Source organism: Juglans microcarpa x Juglans regia, chromosome 4S (assembly GCF_004785595.1).
Source record: "Juglans microcarpa x Juglans regia isolate MS1-56 chromosome 4S, Jm3101_v1.0, whole genome shotgun sequence".
In the NCBI taxonomy this organism is placed as follows: domain Eukaryota; kingdom Viridiplantae; phylum Streptophyta; class Magnoliopsida; order Fagales; family Juglandaceae; genus Juglans; species Juglans microcarpa x Juglans regia.
Window position 1 is genome coordinate 6,199,315 of NC_054601.1, and position 25,449 is coordinate 6,224,763.

A 25,449-nucleotide genomic window follows, 5' to 3' on the forward strand; every position below is an offset into this window, starting at 1 on the left:
ACCCGTCTCGCACTTAAATCATGTGGAGATATATCATAATTTATATATATATATATATATATTATCGATGATTACTCTTCAAGGAAAGTGTGGGCAGACTCTTAAGCCAGATGATGAAACTTTTATGGGAATTCAAGCATTTCAAGACCAAGGTGGAGAAAGAAACCGAAAGGTACATGAATGCGGGCGTATGTTTGAGCAATGCGGGTGTTGGTAAAGAGCTTTGGGTGGCAGTTATCAACTCGGCTTGTTTTCTTGTGAACAGGTCACATTCGGCGGCATTGAGAGAGTCAGAGAACCCATAAAAGTGAGATAGATAAAATACGAAGAGAATTATAGGTATTCCCTCAAGACTGAACATTTCGATTACCTAAACCACAGGTACTTAATTTGGTTTAAAGTGTATTTGTCTACTCTGGACTTAAACCATCCAAAAGTTCAAAACCAAACAAGAGACAGAATCTCAACATCTAGAGTTTTTGGGCAGTTAAAGAATGATAGAACCACTGCCAGGAACATGAACCTTGTCATCTTTATATGTCTGCTGCAAGGAAGTTCCCAGATAGTGATACCTGCATAAAGAGACAAGTTGTATATAATGCTTGTTTCTCAATTATTAAATACATCCCTAAAATTGAGAGGGGAGGGGCTTATGAATTTCTTGGAGTACCTTCTCGCCCAGTTTGAATGGCGGAAGACCCTTGTAAGGGCATGTACTGCACCGAAAAGCATCCCCTAGTCCACACTGCAGGTTGCAGAAAACTTTCAGAATATTGTAACATTTATGAAAGAAAAGTGATTGAGATATGTTCAAGCAGCAAGCAATTGAATGCATTACAAAGTAGATAACTTTGACATTTCTTTAGCTCCTAAGATCTACTGAGAGTAAATTTTGATCTTTGATCATCGTGTACTTTTATAGGACAACAATTACATAAGCAACACTACTTTTAACCCTTAGCTCGGAAACACACTACCATTAGTCTATAACCATTTTTTTAATAAGTGAAAAACCAATAAAACCGACTACATATAAAAAACAATTCCAATATGATCAGTATCTAAAATTTCACCTCTGATCATCCTGGACTTTTAACATACCTAAAAGCAACACCACCATAACCTTTTATGACAGCATACAGTAGGCCTGTTCATCCGGTCCGAAACCTAACCGGGTTCCGGTTACAGGTTCTAGGCCGGTACCCGCATAGAAAAACCTGGGTACACCTGGTACGATTACAACCCGGTCCCCGAGTTTTTTTATGGTTTTGATTTAAAATGCATATTATATCCAATGAATCATCCATTTTATGTTTTTTTTTTTTTACGCTCTTCTCCATGTGGCTTTTTTTTTGTGGTTAAGAAACATGTAAGCTTTGATTTAAAAAATTAAACAAATAGAATTTGAATGCTGCATCAATATTTTTTTCATGAAAACTTATTCATAACATATAGACTTTGATTTAAAAGTAAAAAAATTTAAAAAAAATAAAAAAAAAAAGGTGCAAACTGGAACCCGAGTTCCAAGTTTTTAAAAACCGGCCCGGTTTGACCCAGTCCGAGTTCCGGCTCGGTTTTGAAACCCAGGTTTCGGTCTGGGTATACCCGAATCCCCGGCCAGAACCCGGATGAACAGTACTAAGCATACCAGCTACATGTATGGGTATGCCACTTCAATCATTCCAAAAAAGTTACTCCATTCAGCAAATAATATTCATAAGAAACAATATAAGACATACACTGCCACAAGCTGATTGAGGAATATTGATTTGCTCCACAGTCGGTTGTATCTGTACTTTTTCCTCTACTTCAGCCCTCCCACACGTGCAGTTTTTGCAAGCTTTCCTCGTGCTTCCAACTTCACAATCATCAACTGCACAAGCATATTGTTGCATAATATATGAAAATACAAAGTTCAGGGAAAAAAGAGAGGACGAGGCAGCAGGACTCCCAAAAATAAACAAGATAATTGTTTTAAGTGGTATTTGTCTAACCCAATATTTTTTTTTATCCCTTTTTTTTTTTTTTTTTTTTAATTTTTATACATAACTCCGGTTTTTATCTTACCCAGTGGTATTTGTGGTTTCTTCAAGTCTTCTTCACTTAATAGGCTATCTTCATCTATCAGGTCCAAATCATCATCGATCTGGACTTTAGGTGAACTTTGTGTGGCCTTCTTGATGGCAAATGAGGAACCAATCTTCCACGAAGGCTTCTTAGCCTTGACCTGGGCAAAAAGGACACCAAAATTCAACTGACTAGCAAAACAGGCATTGCAGACATAAACCTTCCTATTTAGGTTACTCTTCACACCCAAAAAATCATAGCAAGCCTCTAAATCAAGGAGGTAGCATGAGACAGTACCATTGATTTTTCTTCAAGAAATTCTACTTCTAAGAACCCCACCAAAAGTAACTTGCGCTGAAGAGTAGAGGTTGTCTGCAAGAAAACCCTAGTGAGTCTCACTGCAAAATAATTTCATGCAGTCATAAAACTCCAAAAAAATTACCTTGTCTATTTCACCTGTCACAGACTGAGAAGTGCCATGAATTAAGATTGTGCCAGCAGGCTTCAACACTCTAGAGACTTCCTCAAACAACCGATCGCTGGGAAATTCGGCTGATCCACAGATACAAATAACATAATCTAGAGAGGAAGTCTCCACAGGTAGCTGATCTATTGCAAGTCAAGACCAAAATTTGAAGACAGTCGTGAACAGAATATTTATATAAGAACATACGTAAGACAATATAATCAACAGAAAAGTGTTTTCTGCATGAAAAAGCTGCTAGAATACGAAAATCATGATTCTGCTTCATATAAGAGCTTGTCAAACCAAATATGAACAGTCATAATCCAATAAAAGATCACAAAGATTTTCCCATAAAAAGAAACACAAAATAAGGATGGGTAGTACTACTATGCCACCCAAGTTTGACCACTGGCTGTGCCCCTAGTGCAAATTGCACTTTTGTTTTTTGCCTTTTCTTTCAAGTATTTTTTAACATCTTTACATATTTTTAAAAAATAATAATAAATTAATTATTACTTCCTTAATCATTAAGTAAAAAAAATTAAAAAAATAAAATAAAATACATGAGCGCTCAAATTGAGGAGGCAAGCTTAGGCGGGGCATAGTATCATTTTCCAAAAAGAATATAAATGATAACTGACATCCAACAATTTTTATACTCGAGTTAAAATAGAGAAATATGTTGTGTACCAATGCTACAAACAAGTAACAGGCAACGAGGACAAAAAAAATCACACGACACAAGGTTTACGTGGTTCGACAACGTATCTATGTCCACGGAGCTATAGAGGATTTTATTCAGAAGAAAGTAGGAACATTGTGGAACAATACAATGTCTCTCTCTTTCTCTCTCGAGGGTTGTCTCTCTTTGTTTCTACCGTTCAACTCTACTCAAAATATCTCTGAAAAAACATATATAACACATATATATGGGCAAGTGGCGAAAACCCTAGAAAAACAAATTTTGGGTTATTCGCTTGAGCAACTCTCTACTCGCTTTGCTCGAGCGACCTATCGCGTGACTGTCAAGTAAACTTTCTATCTAGCATTTTCTTAACTCACAAATCAGGCTCCACAAACACAACAATCTCCCACTTGGAGACTGATTTAACCACAATCGTCAACCACTATCTCCAACACAAGCCCTTCACACTTTGCAGCTCACAACACCTGTCTTCAAGCCAGAAGACCATCTGAAGTCGTGCATGATTTCAGTTCCTCAAGCGTAGCTCCCTCGATTAACACATTTGCAGGATAACTCACAACTCCCACTATACTAGGAATACCTGGTCTTGTATTGACTTTGGCACACATCAAAGAACCTGTAGCTAAGGCCCCCTTCTCTGATTTGGACGACTGATCCCACCTCCTATTGCCATCTTGTTTAGTCTTCAGCCAATGTGCCCATCTTCTATGTAGTACCTGCTTCCTTTGGAAGTCTAGTCAACTTCTTGGCAGTTGACTTCCACTTGCTCAAATTCCCATATTGCAAGATTTTAATGTAATTTCACCTCCACCAAAAGGATATAGTTTAAGGTGAGTGAGTACCACTGCGAAGGTCTGATCATCCTGGAAGCCCTGCGAGCAGCAATTACAGGTGTAGACGACCTTGGATCACAATACGCGCTCTGCCCATCTCTCAAACCTTTGCTTTGTGGTCTTAGGAAATTTAACCAACCTTACAGATTTAGATTCATAAGGAACTACAAAACTGACCCCCTTTTACTTCCCCAACCTCACATTCAGAAGTGTCTTCCCCTTCTGATTCATGTGACCAAGCATGATGTGCTACAACTCTATATTATTCTTTACTTCTAAGACAACAATCACTTCACTCGGTCCAAATGTCATATACAGAGTATCTGTTCTCTGACCATGTGTGATACCCAATGATAAAGAAGAGAATAGGTGGCGTATGAGATCTCAAATTGTTTGGGAATAAGAAATTATTGCTCTTTATAATGTTTCAATAGGGCTCCAATTGTATCATTGACTAGTCCTTTTGGAGTATAGACCATGTGGTTTAAGTCTTTTATTGAGGCATTACAAATGATATCAGTCTATCCGAACAAAAAAAGTGGGATTTGAGTCGTGCCAACTAAGATGGACTAGCCCGATGAGAATATCAGGAATTTAATGGGGAGAGATTGTTATACCTCGTATGATAAGGATAATGATAGATAGTGTATGAGATCTCACATTGCTTGGAAATGAGAAATTCTTGCTCTTTATAGTGTTCCAATAGGCCTCTAATTGTATTACTGACTAGTCCTTTTGGAGTATAAACTAAGGGTGTAAATCGGACCGGTTCGGTGAAACTTTTGGTCCATCATTTTCCTTGGACCAAACATCCATAGGTACTGGACCATACAAGTAGCTATCGATCCAGCCTAATTATTTCACTATTTCTTTCATCTTTTTTTTTCAAATAAATTAATAAAAAATATTATTTAAATTACTAAATTAAAAGTGAATTATTAATGTAGATTATGTAACTAACTCGTTAAAAAAATATTTTAATATAATTATATTTCTGATGTTGATAGTTGCTATTTACTAACTTAGACTTTACTCTTTAGTATGTATAATTATTTTTTATAGGTATAGTATGCATAATTATTAATAATGTCATACATTTTATATATGGTTAATGAATATCAAATAATTTAAATTGTACATAGATTATTCATGTTTGCTTGCAACTTAGATATTTAAAAAACAATTGCCTAATTATTTTAATTAAGTGTAAATAGTAGAATATGTATGAATTTATGATGTATTAACTATTTACATATAATGACATAAATTATCACATGATTTATGATTTATTATTAATTATAGCATATATAATTTTATATAGTCAATGATAATAAATTAGATAAAAATTACATCAACTTATATAATTACTATATAAAAAGAATATATTAAATTATTTAAAATATTTAAAATATATATATAGGGGTTCGGTCCAAAATTTGTAGACCCCGAGACCAGACCGAATTTCATCGGTCCACATATTTTGGGACCGAGACCAACCAGTCCAAAATTCGGTCCGGTCAGGTCTGTTTTGCCAGTCCGAACCAAATTATTTACAACCCTAGTATAAATCATGTAGTTTGGGCTCCATTGGGATATTACACCACGAGCCAAGATCATCGATCCTTTTGTGACCTTCCACGTACCTCCCGAAAAGACTACGGAATGATTGTTATCGCCAACCTGTCCCAAAGAGATAAGGTTTTCTTCAACTTGGGAGTATGTCTAACTTTTTGCAAAGTCCACAAATTCCTATTTGAGAGTATGATAAGCACATCTCCCACTCCCACTACATCCAATGCTTCTCCATCAGCCGTGTGCACCTTACCAAAATTACCAACAACATAGTTCTGCATGAATTCTCGATGTAAAGTGGTATGGAACGAAACCCTTGAATCAAACACCCAGTCGTCAACCAGACTGTGAACTACAAGAAATAGAGCATCCTTTATTTCCTCAATCATCACATTCACAGCATCATCCTCAGTCTTCTTTGGATTATGGCAGTCTCTTTTGATGCGGCCCATCTTGTCACAATTCCAGCAAGTGATCTACTGCCCAGATCTTAACTTGCTCCTGTCCCTATTTCTAGACTTTTACCTTTCCTGACTACTGCCATAAGTGTCGTTCAAGGCAGAACCTGAACTCGAGATCTGTCCAGAATCTCTTCTTTGCACTTCCTCAGCAGGAATCAAATCTCGGATGTCTTTGTATTTCAACTTCATCTTACATGCAGAAATGCTCATATTCATTGTCATGGCCTTCCCAACTATTTGACAACGACGCCAACAGGATCAATGCCCAAGTCTCATCATCTAACTTAATTTCGACAAATGACAATTAGTTTGTGATAGCGTTAAACTCATTCAGATGTTGGGCAACAAGCATACTTTCTGCAATCTTGAGGTTGAATAGTTTCTTCATCAGATGTACCTTGTTATTCGCCGACAGATTTTCATATATACCAAACAAAGTTGCCATGTGATCCGCCATGGTCTTCTCCTTGATAACGTTATAACCCCTAGGACCTGTTGATCTAACAAGTTCCAATCATCGTCCTCCATGTTATTTGGCTTCTTTTCCAACAGAGAATGATGGAGCCTCTTCCCGTAGAAATAATCATCACTCTGCATCCTCCAATACCTGAAGTTTGTAACATCAAACTTCTCGATTCCAACCTTCACTTCGTCTCCTGCCACCATTCTCCCTTCGGACCATAACCCTAGATCTTGATACCAGTTGTCGTGAAATGATGCTATAGGGAAGTAACAAGCAACAAGAAAAAATAAACAATCACAAGACACAAGGTTTCCATGGTTTGGCAACGTGCCTACAACCACAAAGTTGCAAAGGATTTTATTCAGAAAAAGGTAAGAACATTGTGGCACAATACAATGTCTCACCCTGTCTCTCTCTCTCTCTGTGGGACAAGTCTTCTTGCAAGTGAGTTCATACGCCAAACCACGCACCAATGCTGACATGTAACGCATTTGTTTAATGAAACGATGCGAATTGAAGACAAAAATGATTTTTGTTAGACAAATGACCTTTTTCTTCTCTCAAAACTTTTCTTCTTTTATTTTTCTTTTCAATAAAAAAAGTTATGTCGGCGTTGGTGCGTGTTTTAGCGTGCGAACTCGCTTGTACCTAGCAAGGCTCTTCTTTGTTTCTGTCATTCAACTCACCTCAAGATACCTCTAAAAAACATACATAACACATATATATAGGCAAACGACAGAAATCCTAGAAAAACAGATTTTGGGCTATTCGCTCTAGCGACTTGTCGAGTAAGCCTCAAGCAAACTATTTGCCTGAATTTCGCTCGAACGACCTATTGCGCGACTATCAAGTGAACTTTCTGTCTAGCGTTACACAAAAAATTTCAACTATAAAATCAAATTCTATCTTCAAAATCAGTCATGTACAATGCAGTATTGCATTCATGAGTTAAAGGCATATATTCTTCTTTGTGGATAAATAGAAGAGCCAAGAGATGTACTCAAAGAAGACGCTTGAGTGATAATTTGAGGATCACAGCCTTGTTCAGCCCCTATAATACCAAGCTCAGCATATGCAGTATAAATAGCAGTGATTGACAAGCGTGCATCATCCGTAAATGCGAGCATACAACCTTGCATTGTGGTGTTATCCTGCAAAAGATTATTTCAGATGTAAAAAAATGTGAACAGCCGCTCAATGGATTTTCAATCTTTATTCACCAGTCAAATAACATAACGCATACTTCACGCAAGATTTTGAGGGAACAGCCTGATGCCTAACACATTCAGACCCCATAATAATGACCAAACAACAAAAACAAAAAACTGAAATCGATAGCCTAATACACCAACTGCCACAGATACACCAAAAAGTTTTGTCACAAAGCAGTCTAGAGTCTCGGGCACCAAGTGCTAAAATATTCTCTCTCAACATGCTAATTCTAGAAAACCTTTATTCGTCAATACATTACGCAGGTTTAATCCATCTATCCACCGATTCCTAGACAAGGCTAGAATATTTAATATTTATTTTCATTTTAAGTCTCTTGCTAAGGTTTCTGGGCAACCAAAACTCGGTTTAGCGAAACCAACATAAGAAAACAAAAAGGTCACAGATGGAGAAGAAGAAGAAGACATAGAGAAATATAGCAATAAAATAAAAAGTTAAAAGGCAATGAGAGAAATGTGTTTGGATCTGATAACAGTACGGAAAGAAGAAGAAGAAATCAGAAGGAAAAGAAACGGGACTCACCATGCGATCACAAGTAGGAGCTAACGAAAATTAGAAACCCTAAAGAAGCGAAAACCCTTTGGCTACTTTCTCGATTCCTCTTAAAATTTCCGCGTGATTTTGCGTAGAGCTGTCAATAGCGAATCACAAAGCGGGGTGGTTGGGTGGAGAGAGTGCGGTGCGTTTGTTTCTCTTTTAAAAAATTAGAATGTGGAGAAGGGATTACGTGTCTTAATTTGTATTTGGTTAGATCGCTTTCAATGATCCTTCGTTCAATTCTTTAAAATATATTATTAAAATTTATTTTTTTTATTTTATATATTAACTTTTATAATTTATCATATATCAATTTATTTATTTTTTTCATATCATTTAAATATTATATTTTTTAATTTTTTTTATTCATTTCAAATATTTTCTCTAACTATCAATTATAGTATCATATCTTTTATTATTTACAATATCTCCTCATATATAATATTATATAACTATATTCTATTTTAAATTAATTCAAATTTATAAAGTAAATCAAAATATAAATTAATTAAAAAATTATTTAATGAAAATATTCTAAAAATATATTATGAGAATATTTATTTTTGATAATTGTAAAATAATATTCTTAATAAAATTGAATCACTACTTTAAAATTAAAATAAAAATTGAGTCAAAATCTAGCAAATAACTTTTTCTTTAATTTATGTCAAACCTCTTGTAGAAATTTATGAACATTGAAGGTGAGAGGGTCAGACAGGAAATCAAAAGGTTGATAGAGGAGCAGAAGGAAAGATAAATTAATTAAAAATGTTTATAATGTGAACAAAGTCCTCTGCACCTAGCGGTTTCCGGTATATGAATGTAAAAGTCTCTTTAAAGTAGAAGATCCAATAGAGGGCATTTTTTTAGAGCATTTCTTTATATTTTAAAAAATATGTATTATATAAGATCTATTGAGAGTGCTCTTAACGATATATTTTTAAGTATTATGTAAATAGTAATAATAAAGTAATAATAAAATATTGAATAATAGTAAAAAATATGTAAAAAGTAAAAATAAAATAATGAATATTAGTGAGATATTTAGGATGACTGTCGTTGCCACAGGAAAAGGCCAAATCAGATGATGATGTCGGGCTCAATGCGTGGGGGTTGTGGGAGGTATTTGGGATCAATATAAAATATTTCAGATATTTTTAAAATATTTATTATTTTATTATTACTTTTTATCTACTTTTTATTATTATTTAATATTTTATTATTACTTTATCACTACTATTCATAGAATACTTAAGAATACTTCATTACCCAAACACAACCAGGAGAACGGGCTTGGAGGGCTTTGGCCCCCCAAAATTTTCAAAAATTGTTGAAAATTAAATTATGAAAAGTGTTTTTATAAAATAGACCATATGAAAATTAGTATTCCCTAACCTAATCAACAAAGACTATTTATTTGTAAAATCTATTGATAAATTTTGTAGATTTTTTTTTTAAATAATAGACTCTATTGAAAAGTATAAAAAAATATTTTTAGTGGGATTCATATTTACAAAAGGCCAACGCATAAATTGTTTATTTGAAACTTATAGCTAATATTATTCAATTAATAATAGATAGACATATAAAATAAATTTTACATTATTTATAATTGTTCAAATAAAATTTGTTGAGAATATTAAATGTTCATATTTATTTTATATATCTATCTCTTCGTCATTGTAACCAAAGTATTTTTTTTAATATTAGATAAATTGGCATTTTTATAGTAATTATTATTTAAGCATGAAATTCTAGAGATAAACGATATGCTCTCTCTTCATATTTCCATATCATATTTGAAAGTAAAAGTCTCTGTCCTCTCTACCCTTTCAGTTTTTTCGTTAACTCTCATTTTCATTAACTTTTAAAACTCATTTTGATATCTTCCTCCTCCTTTTGTCTTCATTTTTAATCTCATTTTTCTTGTTTTTTTTTTTTTTAATATTCCTTCAAATTCTGAAAGTTACATGTATGGCCCCTCCATCCATCTTCATCAAACACACTTCTCATATTGGACCGTGACCCTACGATCGAACTCACCAATCCAACAATTCTTTTAATTAAAAACTTTCTACAACTCAAATAAAAACTCGTTTAAATTCAAAAAATGTTTCATCTTTTCTTGTCTAATTTCATTATTATAATTTTTTCAAATTATCACACAAAATATAAGAAACAATTCAACTTTTTTAAATTTCAATTCAATTTATTTAAATCTCAAAATAATAATAATATTAAAAAATAATATTCTAATAATATTTTATTCAACTTTTATCTAAAACTATCTCATCTCGCCTTACTATTGATATATTTTTTTTATTTTTTAAAAATATCTAAATCTATTAAAAAAATGTGAATAGAAAAATAAAAAAAAGTTGAAAATAGAATAAGCGGTATTCTTAAAATATAATTTTTTAATTTTAATTTTATTTTAGAATTTAAAAAATTAAATCTTTATGTTTTGTTTGGAAGTTTTGGAAAATTTGTAATTACTAGGTAATGATTAGATGAAAAAAATAAAGATTTAAAATTGAAAAATATTTATATTTGAGTAATGTTTAGATGTTAAAATAAGAAGACGAGTCCTAAGACACTTTTTACAATTATGGGGAGAGAAATAGATACAATATGTATATCCATGATATCAAATGTTGGATTCGCATTGTCTATGAGCAATATTTAATGTAGTAAGATTCACAAACTGTATCTCTCTTTAAATCCAAATGGCGTCATAAATTATAATAGAGATTGCGGGGCGCAGAGACTTGAATTTATAGAAAGGAAGATGGTTTTCTTATCTTGCTGAAGTAAAGGCGATGACCAGTGCAGTGCAGTTTGAAGTTTATGGTAGGCACTGGACAAAGTGAAAGGTTATTGTGCATGAATTAGGTGAGATCATGAGACCACCACGCATGGTGACTCCAAAGAATTTCTTTTAATGGAGGTATTATTTTCAACCTCTTAAATTTAAAATTTATTATTGAGTGATAAGTGAGGTCATAAGAGATATATAAAATCATCTATGATAGTGAAATTTGCCTCTAAATAACTCACGAATATAGGTATTATGCTAAATCACATAAATTTATATCTATTTTTATTCATTTTTATCTGTTTATTTATTATTTATCATCATAAATAAACTTAAAAAAATATTATATCGATGTCTAAATCATTATCGTGGGCCGAAAATAGTTATTTTCTCGGACGATGGTGGGCTGTGGTGCTAAAAACACCATGGTAATCGTGGGCCTGTTATGAAATTTATGCATCAACATGCGCAATTAAAATTAAGTAATCAGTGCTGAAGTAGCAAGAGTACGTAGGTTTGGACTACCTTTTGCTTTTGACAAAAAGCGAGTTTCGAGTAGTAGTTGGGTAGTTTGGTTTCGCTTTCCAGGTCTTCGATTGTTTCTTCATTTGTTAGTTGACATGTCATAATTAAGCAATCAATGAATGAAATCTACGATCACCATCCCCAACTACGCCCAAATCTTTTTTTTTTTTTTCCCTCTAATCTTGTTTTGCTAGGCAAAGCTGCCAATATGGCTATTTTGAAATTTGGATTTAATTGAAATCAATTCAGTTCAGTTTAATTTTGAGTTAAATGATAGATTTAGAACATGAGAAGAGACATAAAATTCTAATCTAAACTCATTATATTACATATTGTCTTCTTCTCAAATATAATTTAAATACAAAATTTTTAAACTAATCATTACAACTTTTTCAAATTACTCATTACAAATTTGTCAGATTTTTAAATAAAAAATAAAAACTATTCCAATTTTTTTAAATTCCAAACAAAAATAATATTATAAAACTATATTCTTACAATATTTTAACTTTATAATATTTTTTATTCAATTTTTTCTCTTTCTCAAAACCCAAAAAAATATTAAACTCAAACTATCTCATTACTATTCACAAACTATCTTACTACTATTCACAAAATTATCATCTCATCTCACTTTCCAAAAGAATCCTAAGTCTAATATATAAACACTCAACTCTCAAATCACTAAACTCATCTCAACTCAAAAGCTTTTTACACATGAGACCTACAACCTTTTTCAACTCAAGATCTCTTTACATGCAAGACCCACATCATTTTTCAACTTTCCATAAATATATCTAAACTCATATTAATATTTAAACACATCTAAACTCATCTTAAGTGGATCTTACAAAACTTACTCTATCATCTAAACTCACAACTATTCATAAAGAACTCAACTCAACTCAATATCTAAATAGACCTGAGTTTGTTCCATACCGTTTTCTTATTATTTTTTTTTAAAGAATAATGATTTTGTACAAAACTTGTATAGACTCTTTATTAAAAAAAGATTGTGGCGTAAAATAATTTATTGTTTTTAGTACATTTTATTTTATTTTTATAAAGAATGTGTACAAAATTTGTACACCTAAACTTGCACTTATTATCACTCTTTTTTAGATAACTATAACATTGACAGAGACATTTTACAAATTAAGAACACGAAAAGATAAAAAATACTTGTGTGAACCATTTTTTGCTTTTTTTACAAATCTTTTAAAGATAATATTCTATGTTGTTTTTGTAGAAGTGACGAACCCATTAAAGATATATTTTGAGAAAATTTCTTAGACATCTGTTATTTTATTATATTTGAAGTTTGTTTACTCAATTTTTGGTTTTTGGTTTATTTCGAGGATCCATTAAAGTGGGAGGCAGCAGATCATTTATCAGTAATCCGAGTAGTTGCAGGCATAGTCAATTATATACAGTCTTACATAATTAAACAAGTCACGCTTGTTTGCCATGTTCTTATCAAACGAAGGGACTGAATTTTCTGCTTTAACGTAGGCCATCTAATCCCTTATAGATAGATATATCTCAACAAACAAATTAGGAAAAGCCACCAAAGCCAGTAAAGATAAGAGAGAGAAAAACGTGCAAACGAAAGATCGAGGACATGATTTTGGGACACCCAATGCAGAAAAAAGCAGGAAAAGACTCTGCAGCGTGGCCCTACAAACCGACCACTACGTACTACAACACACATTTTCCTCTGCCCTTTCTCCGTCAACTTTGATTCAGATTCCAGAAGATGGTAGTTGTAGAGGAGACTAGCAGTAAGGAAGATTAAAGACTGATGGCAGACTACTGGTCGTAATGGCCGGTGCATTTCCTTTTTTCACGAACACAATTGTACTCGTGCACAAGTTGTTGGATAAAGACATGTATTCAAGGTGTGCATTACAAGTACTAAGGTTGTAATGTAATGTTGAATTGAGTTAAGATGTGTTGAGTTCTTTATGAATAATAATGAATTAATAAGATTGTGGAGTGAGTTTTGTGAGGTCTACCTATGATGAGTTTTAATAAGTTTAGATGTTAAGATGAGTTTAGATATATTTTTTAGAAGTTAAAAAAAGTTACGAGTCTTACGTATAAAGAAGTCTTGAATTGAAAAAAGTTGTGGATCATAAATGTAAAGAGGTGATCTTAAGTTGAGTAATGTTTAGTAATTTGAAAGCTATGTGTTTAAATATTGGACTAGGCTTAAATTTAAACTCAATCCAGATGAGCTCAACTACTTCCATATTTCAAACGTAACTGTTTTATTTTGTTTGAACTTTGAAGAATTTTGGGGCAGTCTTTGAGCATTCTTTTCTTTGGATTCCCCACCCCCCCCCCCCCCCCCCCCCTTTCTCTGAGCAGGCAAATAATGGCTTGGAAACGACCTCTATTACCTTTTGATTATGCTCTATGAAAACTAAAATAATCTAGAAATTAAAAGGAGTGAAGTAAATCAAAGACTGTTGCTAAAAGGAGAAAACATAAAGAAAATGGAACAAATTTGTCAGCATATATAAAAATTATTGTATTTATGTATTTTAATGCAATATAAGTTGAGCTTAAAATTGGATAAAAGGTTGAAGAACTAGAGACTTTGCTCAACTCCATTGATCAGATGCATGGTCGATCAAGGTTTACAAAGAGATATCACTATACAACTCATGAGATATTGTTCGGTTAAATAAGAGCTATATTTTATTGTTCGTTGCATATATCGTACTCGTTGCATATAAGTAGGATATATGCACAACGAGTAATACTAGATACAAAATATATAGTCATGGTTATATGCACAATCAAGCAAGGTTTCATTAGATACCTCGCTAGAAATCTTGTGTCGTGCATGTTCGTGTAGTGCAAAATTTTTAAAATTCATGAAAATGGAATTTTTATTTTAGTTTTGACAGAACTTGACTTTAACAGGTTTAGTCCACTAGTTAGAGCACTCTCAATGGATTAGTTAAAATTAAAGTACATTTTTTATAAATGTAAGATGAATTTAACTTTTAACTATTACATTCATATAAATTTTCATATTAAAATAGCTATTTTTTCATTATATAACAATAAAATAAATTTGGCTTTGGATATTTACATCAAATTTTCACATTAGATTATCTATTTATTCATTATATAGCAATGAGTAATTAATCATTAAAAATTTTTTTTTAATTATTAATTTAATTTATTTTATCATATTTTACTAATTTCTATCATTCTTATCCAATTATATTTTTTTTTTATCAAATTTGGACAGAGTATCCATGAATCGTGCACTTGAAGAGAGCATCCATTCAACAAACATTTCTAAAAACTGGACATGTTGGTTTGCTGAAAAGAGAAATAATTCATAAAATAAGAATTAGGCCTATGAATAGGAACATTCAAATTTAAAAATTATTTTGAATGTAATTGTAGCCAAATTTTAATTATTTGAAAATTTTATAATTCATTGTGATTATTTTTTATTCTTTAATGGCTAAATATTCAATGAATTTAATTTTTAACTAATCCATTGATGATGTTCTAAGCTACAAAAAATAAAATAAAAATATAAGAGTCATCATGATCAGCAATGACCATGATCCTGCAACAATAACTATTATTAAACAATGGTATTCTATATTAAAGTCCCAAATTAATTAATTAATTAATCACATTGACAATAAATGTATTAAAAACACACACGAAAAACTTATTTAAAGCTCTGTTAGACATATATAAACCGCACCTGATGCGACTTCCGAATGCCCCTAAAGGGTTCTCTATGGCCAATTAAATTGGATGCCAACAGCTATAAGTTGGCAGTAGCTTTCAGGCAATAGCTTCGTGTTAACCTAGGTAGTGTACATTTGTGCAAACTCAAATGATTTTTACAACATCTAAATAGATAAATTCTACACACGTTATAAAAAAATATAATCACTTTTTTACAAAAGACTTATACGAGATTTGTCTATCTAAAATTTATACATAGCATTACTTGCATATTGTAATTTTTTTATATTATAAAATAAATCTAATATATTACATTAAATTACGTTAGTATTTCTTACATAAAATTTGTATATAGACCTAACACATCTATCTATTTTAAAATCTTTCATACCATTATAAACATGTTACCACTTATATAAATAAGGATGATTAATTAATTATTGATGTGACAGTCTTCTATAGTTCACATGATGCATGCATGCCCGTGCCTAAAAACAAGTAGATATATATATATATATATATATATATATATATATATATATATATATATTATGTGAGAGAGCAAGTTTACCAACCTTCTCTCGAACAAGACAATATATATATATATATATATATATATATATATATATATATATTGAAATATTGTCAAAATTGATATAAGAAAAAAAGACCCATTTGCTTTTATGCATAGTGGATAAAATGGATACATTGTTCCCTAAAATGCATAAACAAAGAGTAGGGGTCGTATTGAAAAGTTAGGCTAAAATGTGGGTGTGAAAAGCAGTGGTACCAGTAACTCATGATACTCTTAACTTAGCATAATGGTGACTTGTGAGGGGGACTTTTATCAGTGCCTCAAAGACAGACTAACCTATCAAACTCAATCCATGTGTGCTCTCTTTGGCTCTATAAGATAAATCAAGGAAAATTGCTTGGAATGGGAACTTAAAGGCGTATTTCTTGCATGCACTTATTTTGTAATGTCGCCATCTTTGAAGGACCACATTACTTGGTCATTTACAAATCACCAAAGAATGCAATCTTGCTAGCTAGTGCATGAAAATCTATGCTTTTGGTAACCCATTGTGGTCGCTAAGGATTTGTTTGAGTTTTTTTTACCGAATTCTAGAGTCTGAAGTGAGAGAGATAGATACATGAAATGCGCCCTAGAGTATCTATAGTTGTTCGAATAAATTTCTTAAGTATTAATAAACGCTCGATAAGTGATATGAAATCGATTTTATATGTCTATCATCTATCCACTCTAGACTCTAGAGTTTGGTCAATAACTCGAGGATTTCTTTCAACTTAATGCGGGTGTAGTATAAAATAGAATCAAGATAATTATCTATCTTATATTCCTCTCTCTTTTTTTTTTCTTTTTTTTTTTTTTTTTTTTTTTTTTAAGGTGGGGTTAATTAATTGACACAAGCATTCAAGACAGTTAATATTAAAATCTTGGAAAATCGGGGTCATTATCAATAGCAATTTGAGGATGATTAAGATGTCCACTATCGATGCAAGTTGTGTATGTAGGGCTAAATGTACGTAGTTTAATGCCCCTAAGGAAATAAAAAAACAAAGAAGAATCAGAGAGTAAAAAGAAGAAGAAGAAATTGACAATATCATTTTATAATGTCTATATATTAATCTCCCTTGGTAGTTTATGACTGAGGACTATATATATGTACACCTCACATGAACACACTTTACTTAAGTTGAAAGGGAAGGAAGAAATATGCAATAAATTAAAAAGTTGGGTCCTCTTATTCCCCCTCGATCTCAGCAAAAAACGACATAAGATGTTAACATTAGCCAAGAAACTTATAATTTCGTCCTCTCTTTTCTTCCAAAAGCCAGAATTTATCTATCCTTTTTGAATATTCTTCTAAAATTCTTCACATCTATTTTTTGACTAATCTCTCTCAAACAGAAATATCTTTAGAATAATACTACTTCACCATCTCAAACTTATCGCTCAAATGGTGATCTTCTTGTCGTGACACTACATTAAATAGTCATATTGACGTGATACCACAATGTGATGCCACGTGATTTATTAAAAAAATTAAAAATATAAACATAAAAATAGGAACTTAGAGTTTCAATATTTCACTTTTTATATTTTTGAACGCCCTTTTGATTTGAACATATTTTTTGTATTTTATTTATTTATTTATTTATTTAATAAACCAGGTGGCACTACATGGTGGTGCTACGTCAAAAGAGTTATCTAAACAGTAAATTTTAGATGATTCAGTAGCAATTTTCATATCTTTATAGCTTTCATTGTTGCCTAAGCTATCACATATAAATATGATCGGGACCGTCTCTAATTTAACTTGTGTTGAAGAGTAACCAACCTAAAATGAGAAAAAATAGAAGAAATTATACTTCACCAACAGACCCAATGGATCACTAAGTCAATTAACCAACATTAATTAAATTTCCAATTTGGTTTATATTGAACCATCAGTTAATCGTTGAAGAAAGTATCAGTTTTTGGGCATTTGGAAGGACAAAATGCCCTTATGTTTATAGAGTTGTGGCGTACACTATATCGCATTATTACAGTGAGATAAAAGAAAGTCAATAACGTAACAATCCTACGCAACTTTTTATTTTATTAATATGCATCCGCTTACCTTTTGTGAAAAAATTAGGGTTGTAAATCGGATCGGTCAAGTCTGGTATGAGAGGTGATGAATCGTCCATCATTTTTTCCGGATTAATAGCTATAGGTCCGATCAGTATGGTCCAATTATTTATTTTTAATTTAGTAATTTATTTAAAATATTAAATTAAAATTAAATTAATTATTAATATAGATTATGTAACTAATTCAAAAAAAATTATTTTATATAGTTAATAATATTTTATATAGTTAATAATAATAAATTAGATGAAAATTACATTCTTAACCTATATAATTATTTTATAATTAATTAATCGATATTATATATTAGTTAATTGATAGAATATTAATTTCTTAATAACATATTTAGAATTTTATATTTTTAATGATGATAGGTTACATGAAAATTACATAATTAATTATATAATTATTATATAAATAATATATATTTTTAAATTCGGTCAATCTGATCATATCTGGGATGGAAGACCCCTAGAACAAGACCGGACCGAAAAGTCTCGGTCATTTATTTCAGAGATCGAGACTTACCGGTCTTGGTCCTGGGTTGGTCTGATTCAATTGGTTTCTCTAATCTGAACCAACCAACTTTTACCCCTAGTGAAAATAAAGTAATTGATGAAATTTAAATTGACCGGATTAGAATTTATTTCTACATAACTACACGAAGCTTAAGCATAGGATGAAAAATTAAAGTCTTATAATATTTATTAATATTCATATTTATTTTTCTAGGTTTCGGATAAAAAACTATAAACTATGATGCATTTTAATACCTTTTTGTGAAACATGCAAGACACGTACGAGGAAAAAGATTGGTTCGTGTGAGTGGCAATTATGACTGGGACCAGGACCCAAGGACAGTTAAATCATGACAAGTGGCCAAGTACTAATTTCAGTTGTTAAAGATTCCTTGTTTTTTATTTGACTTTGCCAAGGAGTGGAGCCTAGCTAGTAGTAAATGTTTGAAAAATAAATTACCATAAATTTTGAAAATATTAATTCATATTGTAGATTATAATCCTTTAATTTCTGTCCAAATTCTATGATGACACGATGGGTAGGCACTACGTCAATAGATTTCTATGCACAAAACAGCATTAAATATTACAGAAATGATATATACAAGTTTTAAATATACAAATATAGCGTAAATATTTAAAAAAAATAGATTCTATTATAAAAAGGTGTTAAAAATTCTCTTTTCTGGATGAAATCTTCATTTTTATAAAAGATTTATATATTTAGAAATTATACTTAATATTATTCTATTATGAATTGTATATGCTAGATCTATTTTTTTTTATAATTTTATATCCTAAAGTTCAAACAGAAATGCTTACGTATGAATACGTAATCCATATGAACAAGGTTGCTTTTTTTTTTTTTTTTTTTTTGAAAACTGACACGTTATATTTTTTAAAGAATAGAAACAGAAACTTATAATTTTAGAAGATTTCAAAATATACTTTTCCCATTAATCAATTTACTTGGGATTTCTTTTCATGCCTATGGGTGGAACTGGAAGAACAAGATGCAGGAATCTTACGAAAGGACGATATCACCCTTCATCCAGTTCCATTATACCACCTCCATCCCTTAGATTCCTTTGTGACGTTCAGGTGTCATTTGTCAGAGAAAAACAGAACGTTCTCTCAAATCTGCTAATCTGGTGGTGGCGGTGAAAGAGAGAGTAACGTACAAAAAAAAGTAAGAGGAACATAGTTGGAATTTCATGAAATTGTAGTACAGATTAAGGTTTCATTTCTTTTTAAGAAACATCTCATCTTATCTCATTTTATTATTATAATTTTTTTAAATTTTTATATAAAATAAAATAAATAATTTAATATTTTTAAATCTTAAAATAAAAATAATATTAAAAAATATATTTTAATAATATTTTATTCAACTTTTTAACTTTAATCTCATATCATCTTATCTCTAAAAACAAATGAATCCTTATAGTGGTTTCCTAGTTTGTACGATGATGATAAGAAAAAAATTAAAAATTAAATAAAATATTATTTTTATTTTAAATTTAAAAAATTATAATAATTAAATAAACGAAAGAGATATCCAAACAATGCCTAAATAACTTTGTGCCGGTGTTCTGCTCTCCGGCTAGTCTTGGACCGTTACTGAAATTACGTCTCCACCCTCACATCCCTTTTGGGGAGGTTTCAATTCACCTTTTAAAAAAAAAAAATTAATAAATTTTCTTGCACCCATTTCTCTCTCCTTTTTTTATTCTATAAATTGCCTCCTTAACACCCTCAATTACCTCTTCCCCCTCTCCTCTCCTCTCCTCTCCCTCTGTTGTTAGATTTCAGGCTTTCCAGTTTCCTCTTGTAAGCTGAGGTTCTGTTGTTTGGGTCGAGGAATTCTGCCTCTTTTGCTCTGTTCTCGTTCTTTTTCTTTTTTATTTCTTTTCTCTTCCTGTACCCGCTCGTGGGTTTCGCTCTTTTCCAGGTTTAGATTTCTGCGCTTTTGCTGCCAAATTTTGGGTTTTGCTCTTGTAAAACCTCCCATTCCTGACGGCTAAAGGGTCCTACTTTTGCCGAGATCTGCCAAACAAACTCTGTCCCTCATTTTGAATTTTGATGCTGAATATAGTGTTCTTAATGTTTGAGGTTCATGTCTCCAGTTCTCAGTGAAATCCTCCGTTCCGGGTTTATGATCAATTCCTCACTCAGACGCCGGACCCACTTAGTTCAATCTTTCTCCGTCGTGTTCCTCTACTGGTTCTATGTTTTTTCATAAATCATCTTTCATCCCTGCCTGAGTTAATATATAGCTACGTATTTCCTAATATACATATCATATATATTATATAATCGTATGAATTAGCTAGATATTATCACTATTTTTGTTATCTGAATCCTGGGTTTTTTAAGTCCCCAAGTTTTCTGGAGTTTTAAAACGAAAGGAAAAAAAAAAAAACAGAGGAACAGTTTGATGGCTTCCACCAGTGGAAACTCCTCAGCGTCTGCGCCAACCCAGAACTCTGGATCTGAAGGGGACGTGCAGCTTTTGATGGACCAGAGAAAAAGGAAAAGAATGCAATCGAATCGGGAATCTGCGAGGCGGTCTCGGATGAGAAAACAGAAGCAGTTGAATGATCTGACGGGCCAAGTGGCACAGCTCAGTAAAGACAACAACCAAATCCTCACGAGCATCACCATCACCACCCAGCTCTACATAAATATCGAGGCCCAGAATTCAATCCTGAGGGCTCAGGTGGTGGAGCTGAGCCAAAGATTAGATTCTCTGAATGAGATCCTTAATTTCATCAACACCAGCGGCAACGTGTACGAGCCAGATCAGACCCTTCACGCAAGCCTTGATAACAGCTTCATGAACCCCATGAACTTGCTCCATCTCAACCAATCCATCAGGGCTGCTTCTGCAGACATGTTTCAATACGAATATTAATCAGGACCTAAAAAGGGTTGAAAATTGATCAATCTATGGTTAGTTGTGTTGTACTAATCTTTTCTGGTGGAGGTTGTTCATGTTCTGTTGGTCTTAAGTGAGTGGGGAGGGAAAAAGAGAGTGCTGTTGTACTATTGTAAAAGAACAGTTAAAAAGGGTAAAAAGAAAGAGTTGAGTAAGCAGCAGCTATCTTCTTTATAAAGCTCCTAGGAGTAGGGACTGACTTTCAGAGAATGGTGATGGTCCAGAAAGGAGAGGCCGAGGGGACCTGGAAGTTGGGTTCTTGCTTTGTCAATGGGTCAATATAAATATGGTGTTAGGGCTTTTATTGTATGTTGTCTCTCCGGTTATATTAATGTTAGTATTAATCTTCATGACTTGTGTACCAATCTTCTTCTCTCTGTCTCTCTCTCCTCTCAATTACATTAATGTAGGCCACTTCTTTTTTTTAAAAAAAATCTTTAATTAAAAGTGAAAAAAAAATTAAAAAAGAAACTAGAAAATAAAGAATAAATAGAGTACCGATCAAATGGTTGGCTGAATAGCACAGTACTCCATATAATATCGAGGTTAAGATCTCATTGCCCATTTTCTTAAATATGCTTTGGAATCCATTCCTTATATTTTCTCTGCTTTGGTGGTAATAGAATCTCTGATTTTGTCATTCTATATTTAACAAGAGAGGTGCTACTATGCTGCTTGTTTGTGTCTACTTTGTGTGCTGCTTAGTATAAATTATTTTTTTTTCGAATATTTTTTAAATATATTTAAACGTTTTTGAAAAATAAAAAAAATACCAATATATTAATAGCCATTTTCTTAATCATTAAGAAAAAAAAATTAAATAAAATTAAATATACGAGCGATTAAAATGAAAGAACAAAATAAAGAGACATATTAACATTATTCTATTTAATAATTGACCATTATAAGGTTCTTCAAATGAGAATAGAATAGGATACTTTTCTTCCATTCTTTTTATATTCGAATTTGCTTGAGTTGAGCTTTCAACTTTTAAAACAACAAAAATCAATTTTTTTTAACAGGTATTCCATGGCCATAAAGCTCTTTATGTTGCTCCCTGTCATTATCTTTTCTTGTATCTAAGGAGGATATGCTCTGGGTAAGCAAATATGGAGGATATCTGGCCAAACTTTTGTTAAAAAAAAAAAAAAAAATCATCCAGAATATGTTTTCGGTGGTGCTTACTGGTTGAGAATTACAAGAAAGAAACAGCATCAACTGCTTGAGAATTAATATTGGGTGAGCCTTGTTGCAGTCAAGCTCCCTTCTGCATCAGTAATTGTGGATAGGATGCTCAGAAAAAAAGAGGGTATGCCTATTGGCACAATTACTTCATATCCACAGCCAAACAATCTCCATCAAATTCTTTGCTGCTAAATAAAGACACCCACCATTATCTTTATCATGATGAGTTAAACAATAATATCATTTAAGTAAGACAAATTTTTGAATAATATTATATATAGTAATGAAGTGTATAAGCGTTATGCAGTCATTTTAAAAAATAATAGAAGTTACTATTAAAAAATAAATTTTTTTTATGTAAATATTATATTTATTTAATTTTTTTAAAATGATTGTACGTCGCTTATACATTCACGATTATGACTATCATTTTTCCATTAATATGTGCCAAGTTTGTGTGTGCAATAAAGTATACTCCCTATATATAATGCCTAGAGTGCGTGTTACAACCTTTAGGTTGATTAAGAAAACAAAAAATAAACATACCGTTCTGCTTTTCCGGAATTTCTTTTTCAAAAGTGTTATAAGTAAATTTATAAATTTTATTTTATAATAAAAATAATTTTATAATTTAACGTATTAGATATATTAATTTATGAATTTATTTTTATAAAATTATTTTATGATTAAAGGCTTATAGCGTCTCTTTTTTTTATCTGTATTAGCAACACTTGTATCCGCAATTAAGGTAGGCTTACTTCTACATTTATTTTAGAGTAATATTATTCATCATCTTAATTTTTATAATTTTTTTATCATCTTATGATATAATATCAGGTAATTGAAATTTATTTATTATATTTTATTTGTAAATTTATATCTAATGTCAGATTATAAAATAATAAAATAATAATAAAAATTAAGATGATGAATAAATTTTTTCTCTATTTTATATTTTACTATAAACAAAGAATAAATGCAATCTAAAGTAATTGTAAACTATCCATTAAAATAAGAGAAAGGTAAAAGATGATCTGCGCGTCAACTTTCTGTACCAAAGTCATCGGAAAAAGGGAAGCTCGTGGTTTGCTGTTAAAGTACAATGCGTGGGTGTGGCACTATCATCCAATCAAATCAAGAACCTGTCATCTAGGCAATAAGTTTGAGATAAATTAAATTGAGATAAAAGTTAAAAGTTAAATAAAATATTAATAAAATATTATTTTTTAATATTATTATTATTTAAAAATTTAAAAAATTTAAATTATTTATTATATTTTATATATAAATTTTAAAAAGTTATAATTATAAGATAAATTGAGATTAAACATTTTTATTGTCTAAATAAGACGAATGAGTTTGGATCTTAAACTCATTTTAACTCATCTTAATTTATTATTATAATTTTTTCAAATTTTAATATAAAATATAATAAATAATTCAACTTTTTAAAATTTTAAAATAATAATAATATTAAAAAATAATATTTTAATAATATTTTATCATCTCAACTCAACTCAATTTATTATCTAAACACAACTTTAATATTTATTTTGTTCATTTTCTTTGGCCTAGCGTGTCGCTGTTATGATTTAATTTGAACTCTATTTTTTTTTTTTTGTAATGGAATTCAGTTTGTTATCAAACTCAATACTAGAAGAGAAATCCTATTATGCCGGTTTAGTTATATTGTCCATTTTATTCGATTGACGTGGTTTTGGTTTATTAAAATTAAAAGCACAACATAAAATTGATAGAGGGAATCCATGATTTCAGTTTTTCTATTTTTGTAAATTTTGACATCATTTTGTTTTGAATATATATATATATATATATATATATATATTTAAAAACCATGTGGCACCAAATGATGATGCTACGTCAACGAGACAAAATGAACAATATAATTGGATAGTAGCAATTCTCAAACTAAAATAAGCCAAAGCATGAAATTTATAATGCAAATTTTTTCAAAAGAGAATTTGCTATATCTACACGTAAATCTTACAGAATAAACTTGTAAAATAACGTGGTTTGATACGATAAGTTATATTTATTTTGTAATAAAAAAATATTTTATAATCTAATGCAGCATTATATCAAGTCATATAAATTTATAAATTTAATTTTATAAGATTCTTACGTAGATGAAATATTTCTATTTTAAAAAAGTAATGTCAAGTGCATGACAAGAGGAGGGAAGGCAAAAAAAAGTAACAAAAACCAATGATAATATTTGAAAAAAAAAAAAAAAAAGGAATTCAAGAAAGTGGGTAAATTTAGGTAGACAATACATATACATATATATATATATATATTATATTTTCATTTTTCTAACCGAGAGGATGCCAACAAGGGGGAAACGAAGAATGAGGAAATCATCTGTCATTCCTTTCTATGTATGGAAATTAGGTTGCATGTTAGGGAAAGTAATAGAGAAAGAGTGGCAATTTAAATGAGGAGATAATGAAACCATGTGGCCTACCATTAATGAAAAGGTAAGCATTAATTACTAAAGGTAAATGGTGCCATTTTTAAAAACTCAGTCTCTGAGTTTAGTTGGCAGTCACTACCAGCCAGCCGTTTAGGGAAAAAATAAATAAATAAAAAATTAAAATGCCTCAATGTTATGCTTAAAGGTCGTGGGAAATGATATATATATTAGCAAGACAGCCAGTTTGGGTCATTGTCGGTGTGTAATATAAATTCAGTATGGTCGGCGATGGTTTCTTGTAACGTGCAATTGAATAT

General features: G+C 31.1%; 2 protein-coding genes across 3 annotated transcripts; one reads left to right on the forward strand and one right to left on the reverse strand.

The window, feature by feature from the left end:
* Positions 1-366: 366 nt before the first annotated feature.
* LOC121263079 (anamorsin homolog) lies at positions 367-8,483 on the reverse strand. Of its 2 annotated transcripts, none has more exons than XM_041165869.1 (8): positions 8,321-8,483; positions 7,569-7,719; positions 2,510-2,619; positions 2,365-2,439; positions 2,068-2,227; positions 1,740-1,873; positions 671-745; positions 367-572 (listed from the first exon to the last, which is right to left on the reverse strand). In XM_041165869.1, exons 1-8 carry the CDS (start codon positions 8,321-8,323, stop codon positions 534-536), a joined length of 747 nt encoding a protein of 248 aa, XP_041021803.1. In that variant the 5' UTR covers positions 8,324-8,483; the 3' UTR covers positions 367-533. The 2 variants fall into 2 exon arrangements, with proteins under 2 accessions (XP_041021803.1, XP_041021802.1); XM_041165868.1 differs by having other exon boundaries at positions 2,510-2,676; positions 8,321-8,481.
* An 11,841-nt stretch (positions 8,484-20,324) lies between these two features.
* On the forward strand, positions 20,325-21,863 carry LOC121263165 (bZIP transcription factor 44-like). The gene has a single exon (XM_041165991.1). The coding sequence runs from the start codon at positions 21,013-21,015 to the stop codon at positions 21,487-21,489; it is 477 nt and encodes a 158-aa protein (XP_041021925.1). The 5' UTR covers positions 20,325-21,012; the 3' UTR covers positions 21,490-21,863.
* Positions 21,864-25,449: the final 3,586 nt, after the last annotated feature.